Here is a 21,713-nt window from a genome sequence, read left to right as displayed (position 1 = left end):
GTTTATTTGAACAGTGAGAGACAGAATAACAACAAAAAAATCCAGAAAAACGCATGTCAAAAATGTTATAAATTGATTTGCATTTTAATAAGGGAAATTAGTATTTGACCCCGTCTCAATCAGAAAGATTTCTGGCTCCCAGGTGTCTTTTATACAGGTAACGATCTGAGATTAGGAGCACACTCTTAAAGGGAGTGCTCCTAATCTCAGTTTGTTACCTGAGTGGCGCAGTGGTCTAAGGCACTGCATCGCACTAGATCCTGATTCGAATCCAGGCTCTGTCGCAGCCGGCCGCGACCGGGAGACTCATGGGCGGCGCACAATTGGCCCAGCGTCGTCCAGGGTAGGGGAGGGAATGGCCGGCAGGGATGTAGCTCAGTTGATAGAGCATGGCGTTTGCAACGCCAGGGTTGTGGGTTTGATTCCCACGGGGGGGCCAGTATAAAAAAATATATGTATTCCCTAACTGTAAGTCGCTCTGGATAAGAGTGTCTGCTAAATGACGTAAATGTAAATGTATAAAAGACACCTGTCCACAGAAACAATCAATCAATCAGATTCCAAACTCTCCACCATGGCCAAGACCAAAGAGCTCTCCAAGGATGTCAGGGACAAGATTGTAGACCTACACAAGGCTGGAATGGGCTACAAGACCATCGCCAAGCAGCTTGGTGAGAAGGTGACAATAATTGGTGCGATTATTCGCAAATGGAAGAAACACAAAATAACTGTCAATCTCCCTCAGCCTGGGGCTCCATGCAAGATCTCACCTCGTGGAGTTGCAATGATCATGAGAACGGTGAGGAATCAGCCCAGAACTACGAGGATCTTGTCAATGATCTCAAGGCAGCTGGGACCATAGTCACCAAGAAAACAATTGGTAACACACTACGCCGTGAAGGACTGAAATCCTGCAGCGCCCGCAAGGTCCCCCTGCTCAAGAAAGCACATATACAGGCCCGTCTGAAGTTTGCCAATGAACATCTGAATGATTCAGAGGAGAACTGGGTGAAAGTGTTGTGGTCAGATGGGATCAAAATCTAGCTCTTTGGCATCAACTCAACTCGCTGTGTTTGGAGGAGGAATGCTGCCTATGACCCCAAGAACACCATCCCCACCGTCAAACATGGAGGTGGAAACATTATGCTTTGGGGATGTTTTTCTGCTAAGGGGACAGGACAACTTCACCGCATCAAAGGGACGATGGACGGGGCCATGTACCATCAAATCTTGGGTGAGAACCTCCTTCCCTCAGCCAGGGCATTGAAAATGGGTCGTGGATTTGTATTCCAGCATGACAATGACCCAAAACGGCCACTTCCCTCACTGTATGTCATATTCATTTGGCACAGCATATGATTATTCACAGTGCGTAATCACATAGAGTACATCCAAGACATCATCTTTGTTAGAGGGTATTTTGTGTGTCTCTGATCATATGATGGTTATTGATGATGGATGATTGGTTGTGTGTTGCTCTATCACTACATAACATGCATTTTAATGTAATCAGAGGTTATAGCAAGGGGCACAGAGGAATTATCAGATTTCTCTGATAAATCTGATTATTGATGTATGTTATATCAGCTGGTATTATTACTTTGATGTTATGGCTATATGTTTTATAAATAATTTAATAAATTAAACCAATCAGAGTATTGCACAGTTGTTCTCCAGAACATGTTGAAGACCCCTGCTGTCACGGTCGTTATGAGATGAAGCGGACCAAGGCGCAGCGTGATATGCGTACATCTTTTATTGAAGTACACCACACGAACAAAACAACAAACCAAACGATACGTGACGTCCTAGGTTAACACCAAAACAAACCTTACGGAACAAGATCCCACAATGACTAGTGAAAACAGGCTGCCTAAGTATGGTTCCCAATCAGAGACAACGAGCTACAGCTGCCTCTGATTGGGAACCACCCTGGCCAACATAGATCTAAACGATCTAGAATGAAAACATAGAACAACTAAACATAGGAAATCCACACCCTGGCTCAACAATTAAGAGTCCCCAGAGCCAGGGCGTGAAACCTGCAGAATAGAACAGTTCTGGAGTTAATTCAAACAATTCAAGTGAGTCGATAACATGGTCAATAACTTCCACATATAATATAATATAGTGTGATATAATTGATATGATAAAGATACTATTGTTGTGATTTAAATAATGTAATAAGGAAATGGATGTCTGTGTTTTCTTTGCGCACTTTGTCTCTCACCGTTGCAGGCTAATCCATGGTTACATCGAATTATATGGTTACATGGGGACGTTAACTATGCCTTGAGGTTATTGTCATTTCTCTGATGTCATATTTGTGCTGGATAGGGGGGGGGCGTTGGGTAGGCTACTGAGCGGGAGTGGCTCGAGTCTCTGCCGAGCCGCGGTGCTGTGGTTGTCGCTCTCATACCCCACTCTACAAAGTTTGGCGAGCCATATCTTTCTGCAATCCAAAAGCAAATATCTTACATCGTTTCGCACAAATTCCATATTCTACAAACACAAAAACGAACAGAAGGAACTAATATCCAGAGGGTAAGTTACCATGGGCTCGGATGGGTGAAATTACGCATTAAGCTTTAATTGTTAATATCACATAAAAAAACAGGTTTGAATCAACCTGTATATATATATATATATATATATATATATATATATATATATATATATAATGGAAATTGATCGTTTCATTTGTTTTTTGAACGGCATATAATAGAAAGTTGGTTTCATATACAAACTATGATCATTTGACGCATAGCTTCAACTTTCTTACTGTTATTTGTTCTTCTTCTTACGGGCTTCCTTCACGCATAGCCAACAGCCAGTCAAAGGCATATGCTGGTAACCAGCTTTTCTCCTTTTTGTTAGGTGGTCAAACATAACCAAAAATGGATGCCACCCCGGTAGAAATGTTCAAAGACGACAAGTGTATCTTGGCGCTCGCGGAAGACTGTTATATGAATTCTAGTTCGCAATCTGGATATGCAGCAGATCACAATCTGACTTTTGACTCTGACGGGGAAGAGGAGTCAATGTCCCCAATCATCCCAATTATCACAGCTGTGTACTCCGTGGTGTTTGTGGTGGGCTTGGTGGGCAACTGCCTCGTCATGTATGTTATCATCAGGTAAGGTTTATTATCATTTATTTGCACACTCACCTCAATATTGCATTGATATCAATTGCCAATATATTAGCTATTTCTAAAGAGTTTTGGCTAATGAAGGGTTACACCAAGTATGCTAAAAATACAACATTTCAGTCAGATGCCCATGCATACACTTTACCACATTTTCGCACAAAAAACAAAACAAAAAAGTGAAGTTTTCTTTAAACATTTGGAACACTTGTGAGCCACCCAGTGGCAGGTGCATGTTTAAACTTAATAGTACAACATGTACAATCACTATATGGTTTGTTAGGATGTATTATTTTAGTTTCAATCATAACATACTGTACAGTTCAATTGCAGGGTAAAATACCTTTTTACTATTGGGCCTTTTTACAGTTGGAATGCTACATCTGTTGGGGCAATGTTTAAAAGTGTTCTAAATGTGTCAAGCCTATGAGAAATAGTGTTATTTGGGCAGAGAGAGAGAGCATATTAATTGCATTTAATACCAGTGGCCCTCTATCATGCTGATAGGGTTGCTTGCACCTCATTGGGTTTTATTTATGGTGTGTAAGACAGATAAAACAGTGCTGGTGTCATGCGCAGTGCACCAACCCCTCACAAAGCACTCCAGACTAGAGACAATTACCTCAAATCAGATTGATTGCACATTATCTTCCGGTGAGCAAAATTACGTATTTTAGACGTCCATGGACGTCTGCGTCCGAATATGCTCACAGGGCCATTCCGTCACCTCCCCAAGTTAGTTCCATTGATGAGCTAATAGTGATATACTCTCAGCTCTCTGTTTCATGTAGACAGCTCAGTTTACAATTGGTATATTTTTTATCCGGTTGATTGATTTTGTCTTACACATTTTCTTCTCAACAGAAGAAAATGTGTAATCAGAGCTGTGATTTATTCTAGTGTAGGCCTAGATTCAATCAGATCGAGCGTTAACCATCGTTAATCAGTATTGGCCGACATCCGCATAGCATATGTTTTGGCTGTGTTGGAGCTGACATATCGGTGAATGGCTGCTCTTGTGTGTCACAAACCCTTCCTTATTATCCCTACCACGTTACATTTTCAAAATAGCAATGGTAAGTGTAGAATCTATCGATAATAGTAATAATGACTCTCAAATGTCAAATGCTTGTTTTCATGTTAATTTGGATGGGGAATTTATAGCCGCTTGTGGATTTGACAGCTCTAACGCAGTTCCATCTCCGACACCGCCAAAACAATGCTATGTGGATGTCAATCTGATTAAATCTAGTGCCTAGATTGGGGTTTCAGTCCCGTTGTTTTGGAATTATTTTACTGTAGTCTGTCCATAAATCAGCTGTGACAGAAGTCATTGGAAGACAGAGGCCTCATCAGCCCTGCAGTGGCTGGAGCTTTATCATGTGCTCCCAATGACTAGGATTTGGCTATGTCACAAATGGCACCATATTCCCTATATAATGGACTATTTTGACCAGAACCCTATGGGCCACATACTGTATGTCTTGTGCAAAATGCAACAAAATGAGATACAAGCTTTTTGTGGGATGGTTAAAAGATATGCAAATAGATTATACACTGACATTTGCTTGTTCTTCCTCTCAACACCTTTGAGGCAGTGGTCTCCACAGCAATTACCCATTGCATGCTCCAAAAAAATAGGCTGAGTGAAATGGAGCATGTCCAAGGTATTGATCCAAAAAAAGCAACAGGCTCAGCTAACTTCTAGTGGATCATGTGTATGGTAACTGACCAATAGTCTATAACACTATACTGTATGTAGAGTGCATTCGGAAAGTATTCAGACTCCTTCCCTTTTTCCACATTGTTACGTTACAGCCTTATTCTAAAATGGAATAAATATATTTATTTCCTCATCAATCTACACAAAATACCCCATAATGACAAAGCGAAAACAGGTTTTTAAAAATGTTTGGAAATGTATTAAAAATATAAAACAGAAATACCTTATTTACATAAGTATTCAGACCCTTTGCTATGAGACTCGAAATTGAGCTCAGGTGCATCCTGTTTCCATTGATCATCCTTGAGATGTTTCTACAACTTGATTGGAGTCCACCTGTGGTCAATTCAATTGAATGACATGATTTGGAAAGGCACACACCTGTCTATACAAGGTCCCACAGTTGACAATTTATGTCAGAGCAAAAACCAAGCCATGACGTCAAAATAATTGTCCATAGAGCTCCGAGACAGGATTGTGTCGAGACACAGATCTGGGGTAGGGTACCAAAACATTTCTGCAGCATTGAAGGTCCCCAAGAACATAGTGGCCTCCATCATTCTTAAATGGAAGAAGTTTGGAACCACCAAGACTCTTCCTAGAGCTGGCTGCCCGTCCAAAAGAAGGGCCTTGGTCAGGGAGGTGACCAAGAACCCAATTGTCACTCTGAAAGAGCTCCAGAGTTCCTCTGTGGAGATGGGAGAACCTTCCAGAAGGACAACCATCTCTGCAGCACTCCACCAATCAGGCCTTTATGGTAGAGTGGCCAGACGAAAGCCACTCCTCAGTAAAAGCCACATGACAGCCCGCTTGGAGTTTGCCAAAAGGCACCTAAAGACTCTCAGACCATGAGAAACAAGATTCTCTGGTATGATGAACTCTTTGGCCTGAATGCCAAGCGTCGCATCTGGAGGAAACCTTGCACCATCCCTATGGTGAAGCATGGTGGTGGCAGCATCATGCTGTGGGGATGTTTTTCAGTGGCAGGGACTGGGGGACCAGTCAGGATCGAGGGAAAGATTAACGGAGATAAGTACAGAGAGATCCTTGATGAAAACCTGCTCCAGAGCACTCAGGACCTCAGACTAAGGCGAAGGTTCACCTTCCAACAGGACAACGACCCTAAGCACACAGCCAAGACAACGCAGGAGTGGTTTCGGGACAAGTCTTTGAATATCCTTTAGTGGCCCAGCCAGAGCCCAATCTCTGGATTGACCTGAAAATAGCTGTGCCGTGACGCTCCCCATCCAACCTGACAGAGCTTGAGAGGATCTGCAGAGAAGAATGGAAGAAACTCCCCAAGTACAGGTGTGGTAAGCTTGTAGCGATCATACCCAAGAAGACTCGAGGCTGTAATCGCTGTCAAAGGTGCTTCAAAAAAGTACTGAGTAAAGGGTCTGAATACTTATGTAAATGTCATATTTCAGTTTTTTCTTTTTTATACATTTGCAAAAATGTCTAGAAACCAGTTTTTGCTTTGTCATTATGGGGTATTGTGTGTAGATTGATTAGGGGAAAAAATGATTTAATCCATTTTAGAATAAGGCTGTAACGTAACAATGTGGAAAAAGTCAAGGGGTCTGAATACTTTCCGAATGCACTGTACCTTATGCTGTAGCCATTTCAGATCTTAAAGATTAAGTTCTTTAAAGGGGTAATCTGGGATTCAAACAACAACAGCTTGGGGTAAACAGCTGAGGAACGGGGCTAGAGAAATGTAACCACACTAAAATGAGACAGAGCGATGGATGCAAGGACTGGCCATCCATGAGATCAACATTTTTGTTTCAAGCTTAGACAGTTGAGACAGCTACTGACAGGGGGAAGAGTTGAACTAATATTTTGAGACATTTATAAGTTATCCTGATTTCTTCAAGAATCAATGGCTATACAGTGCCTTGCAAAAGTATTTTTCCTATTTTGTTGCATTACAACCTGTAATTTAAATGAATTTATATTTGGATTTTATGTAATGGACATACACAAAATAGTCGAAATTGGTGAAGTGGAATGAAAAAAATAACTTCTTTCAAAAAATTCTAAAAAATAAATAACGGAAAAGTGGATCGTGCATATGAATTCACCCCCTTTGCTATGAAGCCCCTAAAGAAGATCTGGTGCAACCAATTACCTTCAGAAGTCACATAATTAGTTAAATAAAGTCCACCTGTGTGCAATCTAAGTGTCACATGATCTCAGTATATATACACCTGTTCTGAAAGGCCCCAGAGTCTGCAACACCACTAAGCAAGGGGCACCATGAAGACCAAGGAGCTCTCCAAACAGGTCAGGGACAAAGTTGTGGAGAAGTACAGATCAGGGTTGGGTTATACAAAAATATTCGAAACTTTGAGCATCTCACGGAGCACCATTAAATCCATTATTAAAAAATTTAAAGAATATGGCACCACAACAAACCTGCCAAGAGAGGGCCGCCCACCAAAACTCACAGACCCGGCAAGGAGCATTAATCAAAGGCAACAAAGAGACCAAAAATAACCCTGAAGGAGCTGCAAAGCTCCACAGCGGAGATTGGAGTATCTGTCCATAGGACCACTTTAAGCCGTACACTCCACAGAGCTGGGCTTTACGGAAGAGTGGCCAGAAAAAGCCATTGCTTAAAGAAAAAAATTAGCAAACACGTTTGGTGTTCGCCAAAAGGCATGTGGGAGACTCCCCAAACATATGGAAGAAGGTACTCTGGTCAGATGAGACAAAAATTGAGCTTTTTGGCCATCAAGGAAAACACTATGTCTGTTGCAAACCCAACACCTCTCATCACCCCGAGAACACCATCCCCACAGTGAAACATGGTGGTGGCAGCATCATGCTATGGGGATATTTTTCATCGGCAGGGACTGGGAAACTGGTCAGAATTGAAGGAACGATGGATGGCGCTAAATACAAGGAAATTCGTTTCAGTCTTCCAACATGGCTGTTGTCATTTTCTCCCCTAGTTACAGATATCGTTTTTTTCAGAGATATCAAAAGACCTTGTCTGATAATTTTGTATTGTTTTAGTCTGCCTCATGTTGTTGGGATTATCAATAGAAATTAAAATCACCAGCTCAGATGATGGCAAGGTAGACCCCTTTCCTGCAGTCAAATGACAAAATCGCCCTCTAGAGGCCTCATGGGTGGAATGTTATTCATATTTTTCATAATTAATTAACATTATTTTTTTTTTAACTCAGAAAATCCGGTGTTTCTATGTCAAACGGTTTGGTTATATTTCAGTCTTTTGTGATGTATATAACGTGTAATGTTGGGATGCAAACTCAAAATGGAATACATTTCAACTCTATATCTGACATGTTACATATGTCTTCTTAATTAAGCCCATAACCTTGTGTGTGAGTTGTATACTTTTGTTTCAAAGTAGATTTGTTTAAGACTACCAAGAAACCCTCTGTGTGACCCTGATTTAGCCCACTGCAGTAAAAGGTTTAACAGATTGGGTTTCATTTAGTTCTTTCATCAGCTGTCAATAACAATAATTGCCTGGGTTCAAATACTATTTGAAATCTTTCAAATACTGTTGGCATTTGCTCTAGTCTAGCCTTCTTCAAACCTCTCCATGGGGATTCCCAGCCATTCTATGTACAGTGCCTTCAGAAAGTATTTATACACCTTGACTTACTCCACATTTTGTTGTGATACAGCCTGAATTCAAAATTGTTGAAATATATATTTTTATCAGCCATCTACACACACTACTCCATAATGACAGAGTGAAAACATGTTTTTAGACATCTTTGCTAATTTATTGAAAAATGAAATACAGAAATACAGTATCTTATTTACATACGTATTCACACCACTGAGACAATACATGGTAGAATCTCCTTTGGCAGCAATTACAGCTGTGAGTCTTTCTGGGTAAGTCTAAGAGCGTTGCACACCTGGATTGTACAATTTTTTTTATTCTGTCAAGTTGGTTGTTGGTCATTGCTAGACAGCCATTTTCAAGTCTTGCCATTGATTTTCAAGCCGATTTAAGTCAACTGTAACTAGGCCACTCTGGATCATTCAATGTCGTGTTGGTAAGCAACTCCAGTGTAGATTTGGCCTTGTGTTTTAGGTTATTGTTCTGCTGAAAGGTGAATTAATCTCCCAGTGTCTATTGGAAAGCAGACTGAACCAGGTTTTCCTCTAGGATTTTGCCTGTGCTTAGTTCCATTCCGTATATAATATGATGCAGTCACCAAAATGCTTGAAAATATGGAGAGTGGTACTCAGTAATGTGTTGTATTGGATTTGCTCCAAACATAACACTTCCTCTCCGGCAACTGAGTTAGGAAGGACGCGTGTATCTTTGCAGTGACTAGGTTTATTGATACATCATCCAAAGTGTAATTAATAACTTCACCGTGCTCAAAGGGTTATTCAATGTCTGTTTGTTTTTTTACCCATCTACCAATAGGTGCCCTTCTTTGTGAGGCATTGGAAAACCTCCCTTGTCTTTGTGGTTGAAACTGTGTTTGAAATTCACTGCTCGACTGAGGGACCTTACAGATAATTGTATGTGTGGGGTACAGAGATGAGGTAGTCATTCAAAAAACATGTTAAACACTAACACACTGAGTCCATGCAACTTATTATTTGAATTGCACATTTTTACTACTGAACATATTTAGGCTTGCCATAAAAAAGGGGTTGAATACTTATTGACTCAAGACATTACAGCTTTACATTTTGTATGAATTTGTAAAAGATTCTAAAAAAATAACTCCACTTTGACATTATGGTTATTGTGTGCAGGCCAGTGGCACAACATCTCAATTTATTCAAATTTCAATTCAGGCTGTAAACAATAAAATGTGGAAAGAAGTCAAGGGGTGTGAATACTTTCTGAAGACATTGTATTTATACTATTCCAGAACTAGCACACCTGATTACATTTGTCAACTAATCATCAAGCCCTTGACTACTTAAATCAGGTGTGCTAGTTCAGGGCTACAACAACATTGTGAAAAATCTAAAGTATGATATATCTCAAGTATGGGTAACTGCATACATGGAATGTGTCTGAAAGTGGGCGTGGCAAAATAAGTGGGTGGATCATCAGCGATGGGTGTAACATCAGCGCTCTGTGATTGGTTAGACTGTTTTGATTGAGCGGTCTTGTTTTTAGTTTCTAAATGTGTTTTCATTGGTCAGTTCCTGTGTGTTGATACTGATGGTTTGTCGGGACATTTGCAGCCACGCAAAAAGTTTTTTACTGATAAAAAATCTTCCCATTTAGCTGTTCGCTTTCCATACACCCACTTGTGTTGATACGCCTGTATATGTTGACACGCATGTTCCGGCAGCCATGTTGACTTCCAGTTACCCATGACTCAAACGTCTGGGGGTCCCTGAGGAGAGATTTGAAAAAGACTGCTCTAGTCTGCCAGATGGACGGGGTTAGCACTCTTGTCGCTATTCTATTGTTTCCACTGTGCCATGCAGTTAAGCTCAATCAAGCCCAGATAGAGTATTTAAGATGATTTCATATAGTATTTAAACTCAGGTATGGACCTTACACAATCTACCCTACATTATTTACTCTATGCTGTTTTTGAAACAGGTACACAAAGATGAAGACGGCCACCAACATTTACATATTCAACCTGGCTCTGGCCGACGCCCTGGTCACCACGACAATGCCTTTCCAGAGCACCGACTACCTGTTGAACTCATGGCCATTTGGCGAGGTGGTGTGTAAAGTGTTCATATCCATCGACTACTACAACATGTTCACCAGCATCTTCACCCTGACCATGATGAGTGTGGACCGCTATGTGGCCGTGTGCCACCCGGTCAAAGCCCTGGACTTCCGGACTCCCATCAATGCCAAGATGATCAATGTGTGTATCTGGATGCTGTCCTCGGCAGCAGGGATACCAGCACTGCTACTGGGGGGCACCCAGACCAACAATGGTGAGAACGCACGCAGACATACACACAATCATGAAGCACGCGCACACACTCATGAAGCACGCACACAAACATGAATGCATATGCATGCATCCACACACGCACACATTTCCCAAGACAACATAATGAAAATGCCCCTGCACTGTTTGAGCTGGTTCATTGTATGTCTCTGTTTGAGTGAATCAAAGTGCAGAAGTGCCCATCTAATCTCAGAACATAGAGGCCTAATACAGCCCAATCTCGCACCTGTTTTGAAGAGGGGAAAATCATTCCATCTAAGCCATCTGTTAGTAATGAGCTTGCCATTATCTTTAAGCCACATATTATTGTTTCTAAATACAGATGAAAATGTGAATACAGTTGAAGTCGGAAGTTTAAATACACTTAGGTTGGAGTCATTAAAACTCGTTTTTCAACCACTCCACAAATTTATTTTTAACAAACTATAGTTTTGGCAAGTCGGTTAGGACATCTACTTTGTGCATGACACAAGTAATTTTCCCAACAATTGTTTACAGACAGATTATTTCACTTATAATTCACTGTATCACAATTCTAGTGGGTCAGAAGTTTACATACACTAAGTTGACTGTGCCTTTAAACAGCTTGGAAAATTCCAGAAAATGTGGCTTTAGAAGCTTCTGATAGGCTAATTGACATAATTTGAGTCAATTGGAGGTGTGCCTGTGGATGTAGTTCAAGGCCTACCTTCAAACTCAGTGCCTATTTGCTTGACATCATGGGAAAATCAAAAGAAATCAGCCAAGACCTCAGAAAACAAATTGTAGGTCTCCACAAGTCTGGTTCATCCTTGGGAGCAATTTCTAAACGCCTGAAGGTACCACGTCTGTCTGTACAAACAATACTATGCAAGTATAAACACCATGGGACCACACAGCTGTCATATCGCTCAGGAAGGAGACATGTTCTGTCTCCTAGAGATGAATGTACTTTGGTGCGAAAAGTGCAAATCAATCCCAGAACAACAGCAAAGGACCTTGTGAAGATGCTGGAGGAAACAGGTACAAAATTATCTATATCCACAGTAAAACGAGTCCTAAATCGACATAACCTGAAAAGCCGCTCAGCAAGGAAGAAGCCACTGCTCCAAAACTGCCATAGAAAAGCCAGACTACGGTCTGCAACTGCACATGGGGACAAAGATCGTACTTTTTTGAGAAATGTGCTTTGGTCTGATGAAACATAAATAGAACTGTTTTGCCATAATGACCATCGTTATGTTTGGAGGAAAAAGGGGGTTGCTTGCAAGCCAAAGAACACCATCCCAACCGTGAAGTACGGGGGTGGCAGCATCATGCTGTGTGGGTGCTTTGCTGCAGGAGGGACTGGTGCACTTCACAAAATAGATTGCATCATGAGGAAGGAAAATTATGTGGATATATTGAAGCAACATGGCAAGACATCTGTCACGGTTTCGGCCGAGGCTGCCTCTCTTCCTTGTTCGGGCAGGCTTCGGCGTTCGTTGTCTCCGGAATACTAGCTGCCACCGTTGTATGTTTCATGTTCGTTTGCTTTTGTCTGTTTGTTGTGACACCTGTTCTCGTTTAGCGTATTAGTGTCCTATAAGTTTCTCGTTGTGTTTGTCTAGTGTTGTGTGTGATTGATTTATTTCTGTCGTGTGTTGCTTGTAATTTGCATTTTCGCTCGGTTGAGCTTCACTCCACTGCGTTGGAGCATTTACGCACATGTTTAGTGCGCCTTCATTTTTGTCGCCTTCGTGCGTAGTTTCGCCTTCGGGCAAGTGTGTTCGTATTTTCCTTGTTGGAAATAGTACTAAAGTCTTTTGGACTATACTTCGGTGTCCTGCGCTTGATTCCACCACTACACCCACCTACAGCACTCTTGACAACATCAGTCAGGAAGTTAAAGCTTGGTCGCAAATGGGTCTTCCATATGGACAATGACCACAAGCATACTTCCAAAGTTGTGACAAAATAGCTTAAGGACAACAACGTCAAGGTATTGGAGTGGCCATCACAAAGCCCTGATCTCAATCCTATAGAAAATTTGTGGGCAGAACTGAAAAAGTGTGTGCGAGCATGGAGGCCTACAAACCTGACTCAGTTACACCAGCTCTGTCAGGAGGAATGGGCCAAAATTCACCCAACCTATTGTGGGAAGCTTGTGGAAGGCTACCCAAAATGTTTGACCCAAGTCAAACAATTTTAAGGGAATGCTACCAAATACTAATTGAGTGTATGTAAACTTCTGACCCACTGGGAATGTGATGAAAGAAATAAAAGCTGAAATAAATAATTCTCTCTACTATTATTCTGACATTTCACATTCTTAAAATAAAGTGGTGATCCTAACTGACCTAAGACAGGGATTTTTTACTAGGATTAAATGTCAGGAATTGTGAAAAACTGAGTTTAAATGTATTTGGCTAAGGTTTATGTAAACTTCCGACTTCAACTGTAAGTGAGAAAAAGTGGATGTTCCCTTTTGAGTTTACATTAGGCATTCCATAACAGCATCGTAGAGTGAGAGATGAACCAGACACAGAGGGAAATGTATGTGTTCTCAGAACACTTTGTTTGAGCCTAGGTGCATTTCATCAGTGCTCTCTTTTTCTCGACCTCTCCTCTCCTCTCCTCTCCTCTCCTCTCCTCTCCTCTCCTCTCCTCTCCTCTCCTCTCCTCTCCTCTCCTCTCCTCTCCTCTCCTCTCCTCTCCTCTCCTCTCCTCTCCTCTCCCTCCCTCTAGGTACCACGGAGTGTGCCTTACAATTCCCCGAGCCGTACGTGTACTGGGACACCCTGATGAAGATCTGTGTGTTTGTGTTTGCCTTCGTGGTGCCTGTGCTCATCATCACCGTGTGCTACTCCCTCATGGTGCTACGACTCAAGAGCGTGCGTCTCCTCTCTGGCTCCCGAGAGAAGGACCGCAACCTGCGACGCATCACCCGCCTGGTCATGGTGGTGGTGGTGGTGTTCGTAGTGTGCTGGACGCCCATCCACATCTTCATCCTGGTCAAGGCGCTGGTGAGCGTTCCCGAGACCACCGCCGTCATGGCCGCCTACTTCTTCTGCGTAGCGTTGGGCTACACCAACAGCAGCCTCAACCCCGTCCTCTACGCATTCCTGGATGAGAACTTCAAGAGGTGCTTCAGGGACTTCTGTGTCCCGACAAAGCTGAAGAAGGGGGACAAGGGGTCGGGTAAAAACAACACCGCAAGGTCCCGGGAGGCCCCGGTTCCACTGGAGAACCCACATGGGACTATAAGTCCAGCATGACTAGCCATGGAAGTGTCTTTCATTTCCCAAGTTGGAAAGGAAGATTCTACTGATCTGGGACTAACCCAGGCGACATCAGGAATGTGAGCACAGCAGTGCTACTGTTCCTCTCTGTAAATAGCTCACACTAGATGACTGGTGTTCCATTGGTTCTCTTTCAGTTATTTGTTTCGATATCTCACAAAGGGATTCGCTAGGATCACCTACTCTCTGAAGAATCTATCAAAAGCGGCTGTTGGAGACAGAGCCATAGAGTGGTGAATGAGGTGAGCCCCTCACCTCCTTTAAAGGAGCCACTCTCCCGCTCTCTGGTTATTCTTGCCTCTCTTCCAAATGAAGAGTATTACTCTCTAGGTCACCTCAGATCAACAGGATCCCTGTTTTCCTGCTTAACGGCTCACAAGTGAACCGTGAAGGATATCGCTTTTGAGCGTAGGTCTTCAGACCCTGTCAAGAGGTTGAGTACTGACCGAAAGGTTTGTGTTTTGTGCATACATTTCTTTTCTACTTCTCAGTCTCCATTGGTAGCTAGCTTCATGGCTATTGAAACTCGGTTAGCCCACGCTGCAAGGCTAACTTAGCTAACTTGGCTAGCTCGCTTAGAGCCAAGCTAACCTCACTAGCATATCCTACCTGCAACACCGTAGCATTGCTAGCTCCCTTCTCTCGTCTAGTTTAACCTACGTTCACCCGTTTGTGTTAATTAGACCGACCGTCTCAGCCTCACGGCTCCTTTGGTCGCGGGAGCACACTATCTGAAGGCTAACTCTGCCCCCACTTGGTTTCCTTCAGCCAACACTGAGCTAGCTACGCCACACATTCACCAAGTGGTAGCTGCTAGCTAGTTAACAGCCCACTAGCCTTGGGGCTATAGCGTACTACTGTGCTCATTATTGCTAGCTGTTAGCCACAAGGCTTCTAACTAGCTAGCTTATTACGCTGTTTACATGAGCTACTATTTCCGAGCCACCAGCCACAAGGCTTCTAACTAGCTAGCCTATGCCATCTACACGTTGTTCTTACAAAAGGTGTTGCTTTGTCCCCCTAGCAAGCCCTAGCAAGTTCCTCACAATTGCCACTGCTATCCCATCCCAGGATGAGCCCACACAAACCCCCACGTTCTTCAAATCAAAAAAGGTTATTGGTCACATCCACAGATTTGCAGATGTTATCATAGGTGCAGTGAAATGCTTATGTTTCAAGCTCCAACAGTGCAGTAATATCTAGCAATACAATAACCAAAAAGTAAGAAATATCAGAACAAGCAATATCAGAACGAGCAATGTCAGAGTCCGAAACATATATATATATATATATATATATATATATATATATATATATATATATATATATATATATATATATATATATATATATATATATATCAGTACCATTCAAAAGTTTGGACACACCTACTAATTCCAGGGCACACCTACTAATTTGGACACACCTACTCATTCCATTTTCTACATTGTAGAATAATAGTGAAGACATCAAAACTATGACATAACACATATGGAATCATGTAGTAACCAAAAAAGTGTTAAACAAATCCAAATATATTTTATTGATGACAGCTTTGCACACTCTTGGCATTCTCTCAACCAGCTTCATGAGATAGTCACCTGGAATGCATTTCAATTAACAGGTGTGCCTTCTTAAAAGTTAATTTGTGGAATGATTTCCTTCTTAATGCGTTTTAGCCAATCAGTTGTGTTGTGACAAGTTAGGGGGGGTATACAGAAGATAACCCTATTTGGTAAAAGACCAAGTCCATATTATGGCAAGAACAGCTCAAATAAGCAAAGAGAAACGACAGTCCATCATTACTTTAAGACAGTCAACACGGAACATTTCAAAAACGTTGAAAGTTTCTTCAAGTGCAGTCGCAAAAACCATCAAGCGCTATGATGAAACTGGCTCTCATGAGGACCGCCACAGGAATGGAAGACCCAGTAAACCTTGCTGCAGAGGATAAGTTAATTAGAGTTACCAGCCTCAGAAATTGCAGCCCAAATAAATGCTTCACAGAGTTCAAGTAACAGACACATCTCAACATCAACTGTTCAGAGGGGACTGTGTGAATCAGGCCTTCATGGTCGAATTGCTGCAAAGAAACCACTACTAAAGGACACCAATAAGAAGAAGAGACCTGCTTGGGCCAAGAAACACGAACAATGGACATTAGACCGGTGGAAATTTGTCCTTTGGTCTGGAGTCCAAATTTGAGATTTCTGGATCCAACCACTGTGTCTTTGTGAGATGCGATGTAGGTGAACGGATGATCTCCGCATGTGTATTTCCCCCCGTAAAGCATGGAGGAAGAGGTGTTATGGTGTGGGGGTGCTGTGTTGGTGACACTGTCTGTGATTTATTTAGAATTCAAGGCACAGTTAACCAGCATGGCTACCACAGAATTATACAGCGATACGCCATCCAATCTGGTTTGGGCTTAGTGGGACTATCGTTTGTTTTTCAACAGGACAATGACCCAACACACCTCCAGGCTATGTAAGGGCTATTTTATATCCAATGAGTTTTGAAGCATTTGGCTGAATCTGAGCAGATAATATAACCCTAAACACTTAATAATTCATCCTGCTGCTTTTGTCAGCAGTCACATCATCAATAAATACATTGGCAGCCATACATGCCCACGCCATAACACTACCTCCACCATGCTTCACAGATGAGGTGGTATGCTTCGGATCATGAGCAGTTCCTTCCCTTCTTCATACTCTTCTCTTCCCATCATTCTGGTACAAGTTAATCTTTGTCTCATCTGTCCATAGGATGTTGTTCCAGAACTGTACAGTTTTTGTAGATGTTTTTTGGCAAACTCTAATCTGGTCTTCCTGTTTTTGAGGCTTACCATTGGTTTACATCTTGTGATAAACCCTCTGTATTTACTCTGGTGAAGTCTTCTCTTGATTGTTGACTTTGACACAGATACGCCTACCTCCTGGAGGGTGTTCTTGATCTGACCAACTGTTGTGAAGGGGACCACATGTAAAAAGTGCTGTAATTCCTACACTGTTCACCCGATTTGGATGTAAATACCCTCAAATTAAAACTGTGGTAGACATCTAAAATAATAATAACTTGGTCAATGTCCAAATATTTATGGACCTGACTGTACAAAGATAGTGCATTCGGAAAGTATTCAGACCCCTTGACATTTTGTTACATTACAGCCTTGTCATCAATCTACACACAATACCTCATAATGACAAAGCAAAACAGATTTTTAGATTTTTCTTTGCTAATTTATAAACAAATAACACACTGAAGTATGACATTTACATAAGTATTCAAACCCTTTTATTCAGTACTTTGTTGAAGCACCTTTGGCAGCGATTACAGCCTCAAGTCTTCTTGGGTATGACGCTACAAGCTTGGCACATTTGTTTTTGGGGAGTTTCTCCCATTCTTCTCTGCAGATCCTCTCAAGCTCTGTCAGGTTGGATAGGGAGCATTGCTGCACAGCTATTTTCAGGTCTCTCCAGAGATTTTCGATCAGGTTCAAGTCCAGGCTCTGGATGTGCCAATCAAGGACATTTAGAGACTAGGCCTGAAGCCAATCCTGCATTGTCTTGGCTGTGTGCTTAGGGTTGTTGTCCTGTTGGAAGGTGAACCTTTGCCCCAGTCTGAGGTCCTGAGCAGGTTTTCATCAAGGAGCTCTCTGTACTTTGCACCATTCATCTTTCCCTCGATCCTGACTAGTCTCCCAGTCTGTGCCACTGAAAAACATCCCCACAGCATGATGCTGCCACCACCATGCTTCACCGTAGGGATGGTGCCAGGTTTCCTCCAGACGGGATACTTGGCATTCAGGTCAAATAGTTCAATCTTGGTTTCATCAGACCAGAGAATCTTGTTTTTCATTTACAATAAAAAAACAACAACATTTTAGTCATTTTAGCAGACACTCTTATCCAGAGCGACTTACAGGAGCAATTAGGGTTAAGTGCCTTCCTCAAGGGCACAACGACAGATTTTTCACCTAGTCAGCTTGGGGATTAGAACCAGCGACCTTTCGGTTACTGGCACAACGCTCTTAACCACTAAGCTACCTGCCACCCCATGGTCTGAGAGTTCCTTAGGTGCCTTTTGGCAAACTCCAAGTGGGCTGTCATGTGCCTTTTACTGAGGAGTGACTTCCGTCTGGTTACTCTACCATAAAGGCCTGATTGGTGGAGTGCTGCCGAGATGGTTGTCCTTCTGGAAGGTTCTCCCATCTCCACAGAGGAACTCTGGAGCTCTGTCAGAGTGACCATCGGTTTTTTGGTCACCTCTCTGACCAAGGCCCTTCTCCCCCGATTGCTCAGTTTGGCCGGGCGGCCAGCTCTAGGAAGAGTCTTGGTGGTTCCAAACTTCTTCCATTTAAGAGGTCAATGTGTTGTTGGGGACCTTCAATGCTGCAGAAATGTTTTGGTACCCTTCCCCAGATCTGTGCCTCGACACAATCATGGCTTGGTTTTTGCTCTGACATGCACTGTCAACTGTGGGACCTTATATAGACAGGTGTATGCCTTTCCAAATCATGTCCAATCAATTGAATTGACCACAGGTGGATGATCAATGGAAACAGGATTCACCTGAGCTCAATCTCGAGTCTCATTGCAAAGGGTCTGAATACTTATGTAGAGAAGGTATTTCCGTTTTTAATTTTTATACATTTGCAAAATTTCTAAAAACCTGTTTTCACTTTGTCTTTATGGGGTATTGTGTGTAGATTGATGAGGGAAAAAAATATATTTTATCCATTTTAGAATAAGGCTGTAACGTAACAAAATGTGGATAAAGGGAAGGGGTCTGAATACTTTCCGAATGCGCTTTATATATACACTAAAAAGTATGTGGACACCCCTTAAAATTAGTGGATTCTGCTATTTCAGCCACACCCATTGCTGACAGGTGTATAAAATCAAGCGCACAGCCATGCATTCTCCATAGACATACATTGGCAGTAAAATGTACTGAAGAGCTCACCGACTTTCACCGTCATAGGATACCACCTTTCCAACAAGTCAGTTGGTCAAATTTCTGCCCTGCTAGAGCTGCCCCGGTCAACTGTAAATGCTGTTATTGCGAAGTGGAAACGTCTAGGAGCAACAACGGCTCAGCTGCGAAGTGGTAGGCCACACGAGCTCACAGAGCGGGACCGCTGAGTGCTGAAATGCGAAGTGCGTAAAAATCGTCTGTCCTCGGTTGCAACACTCACTACTGAGTTCCAAACTGCCTCTGGAAGCAACGTCAGCACAAGAACTGTTCGTCAGAAACTTCATGAAATGGGTTTCCATGGCCGAGCAACCGCACACAAGCCTAAGATCACCATGTGCAATGCCAAGTGTCGGCTGGAGTGGTGTAAAGCTTGCCGCTATTGGACTCTGGAGCTGTGGAAACGCGTTCTCTGGAGTGATGAATCACAGTCCGATGGACGAATCTGGGTTTGGCGGTTGCCGGGAGAACATAGTGCCAACTGTACATTTTGGTGGAGGGTGAATAATGGTCTGGGGCTGTTTTTCATGGTTCAGGCTAGGCCGCTTAGTTCCAGTGAAGGGAAATCTTAACGCTACTGCATACAATGAATGACATTCTAGCCAATTCTGTGCTTCCAGCTTTGTGGCAACAGTTTGGGGAAGACCCTTTCCTGTTTCAGCATGACAATGCCCCCGTGCACAAAGCGAGGTCCATTCAGAAATGATTTGTCGAGATTGGTGTGGAAGAGCTTGACTGGCCTGCACAGAGCCCTGACCTCATTTTCCAACATCTAGTGGAAAGTCTTTCCGGAAGAGTGGAGGCTGTTATAGCAGGAAAGGGTTTACCAACTCCATATTAATGCCCATGATTTTGGAATGAGATGTTCGACGAGCACATACTTTTGGCCATGTAGTGTAATATATATATATATACATAGAAAGTGGGTGAAACAGTATGTAAACGTTATTAAAGTGACCAGTGTTCAATTACTCTATGTAGATAGGTGTCTAAGGCTCAGGGCAGGGTGTCCTTGCACATGCGGTTTCATGATTGCGGGGAAAGATTCCCACCCTCTTTGCATGAATTGCTTGGGTAAGGAACATGCCCAAGAGGTGCTAAACAACCCTTAGTCCTGTGAGCACCGCAAACTGCTGACGAGGGCAGGTCTGAAGAGGAGGCTTAAATGAGTTTCTATCTCGGTAGCCCCTCTCGCCTCTGAGCCAACAGCGACAGATGAGGCTCAGCTCCCCGCAACCGAGCCCAGTTGGGGCGAGGCCATGGATAGCCTTGACTCCCTCCCCTTACTGTCTGACGACGTAGTGTCAGAGCTAGGGGATGACGAGGATGACGATGGGATTAATCTCACGGATATCCTCGAGCTAGCTCAGGAGATCGGCTTGACGACCCCGTTCTCCCGCCCTCTCAGGCCCGCAGGTCTGACGGCCCGACAGCAGTGAAGCTGCCCCTCCTCCATTGGAGTTTCAGCTCCTTCATGTCTGCAAGCGGGCTGCGGCCTGACTCGGCATCGAGTGGCCATCTCCTGTAGGGGCTGAGGGCCCGTTAAGAACCTATACGATGGGAAGAGACTCCTGCAGTACCAGCTTGCCTCAGGAATGCTGAGAGGTTGAGGGACAAAGTCCTCACTAGCAATATTCTTGCTATTGGCAACCCTCCCACGGTGGAGCCATTACTGGCTGACCAACTCAGCCCCTCGTTTTGTGTTACTATCTACATAAGCGCCTAATTTCCTAGGAAGACGGAGCGCTTTACTGCCTCCGTTTTTCAGAAGACGTATAAGGCCTCGGCCTAAGCAATCAGAGCTCTCAATGTGACCTCTTTATTGTTTTCTGAGATACTGGAGGAGGTAGGGAAGCAACTGGACTTGGACACCCTAGACCCATATGTTTGGGAGGAGATCTGTATAATTACAGACCTAAACCTCTGTTCCTCCCGTAGTGCCATTCAAGGCTGTGCTCATACCATGATCCTAGCAGTGGTGGGAGAAAGGGCTCTTTGACTGAGCTTATCCAGCTTAACAGAGAAAGAAAAAGTGGACCTCCTGGATGCCCCAGTGACACCCAAGGAGTTTTTCGGGCCTACTGTCGCCGCCGGCAGAAGTGTGACATGTGCAAGAAAGAAGGCGAAGGGGGGTGCCGAGGGATTATTTAAAATACTCTTTGAAGAGGTAGGGTTTTAGATGTTTTCAGAAGATGGGCAGTCTGCCAAGAATCAGGCTAGGCACCTGAACCAGGCCAAACCTGTAGGAAAGCAGTTATATGCTGCAGCCGCAGTAAGGATCCACCACTCTAACCCTCCTAAGGGAGGTAATAAGGGGCGGCCAACCTACGGCTCCCTGCCCTACCCTCTGTCTTCGGGTTTGACGTTTGCCACTCTGAAGTTTTCGCAGCAGTGGGAAGGCATGTCTGCATTAAGACAAATCCCTATTCTCTGTGCAGCGGTGAGGCTGCCTCTCACCCGACTCACCGTCCCTCCGCTCTCCCTCCCTGGTTGAGAAAAGGGGACACAGTCTTCCAGCTGATGGCAAAACTCGAGTCGCACTGCATTATTTCTGCCTCATGCACCAATTCATGTTGTTACTCCTATGACCAGAGAAAGTGAAATATTGCTTGATATTAAAAAAGACACAAGCCGCTAATAATAACAACGCAAGCTTATCAAAACAC

The 21,713-nt window shown here is 43.2% G+C and overlaps 1 protein-coding gene across 1 annotated transcript; it reads left to right on the top strand.

Annotated features, from left to right (window-relative positions):
* Window positions 1–2,897: 2,897 nt before the first annotated feature.
* Window positions 2,898–14,046, top strand: LOC311108974 (delta-type opioid receptor-like; the record flags this gene model as incomplete). The annotated part of the gene is made up of 3 exons (XM_084151755.1): window positions 2,898–3,136; window positions 10,441–10,793; window positions 13,517–14,046. 3 exons carry the CDS (start codon window positions 2,898–2,900, stop codon window positions 14,044–14,046), a joined length of 1,122 nt encoding a protein of 373 aa, XP_084007881.1.
* Between the last annotated feature and the right edge of the window lie 7,667 nt (window positions 14,047–21,713).

The sequence above is a fragment of the Coregonus lavaretus genome, assembly GCF_964263955.1.
Source record: "Coregonus lavaretus genome assembly, chromosome: 34".
Classification (NCBI taxonomy): domain Eukaryota; kingdom Metazoa; phylum Chordata; class Actinopteri; order Salmoniformes; family Salmonidae; genus Coregonus; species Coregonus lavaretus.
This window is presented reverse-complemented; position numbering and strand designations above follow the sequence as displayed.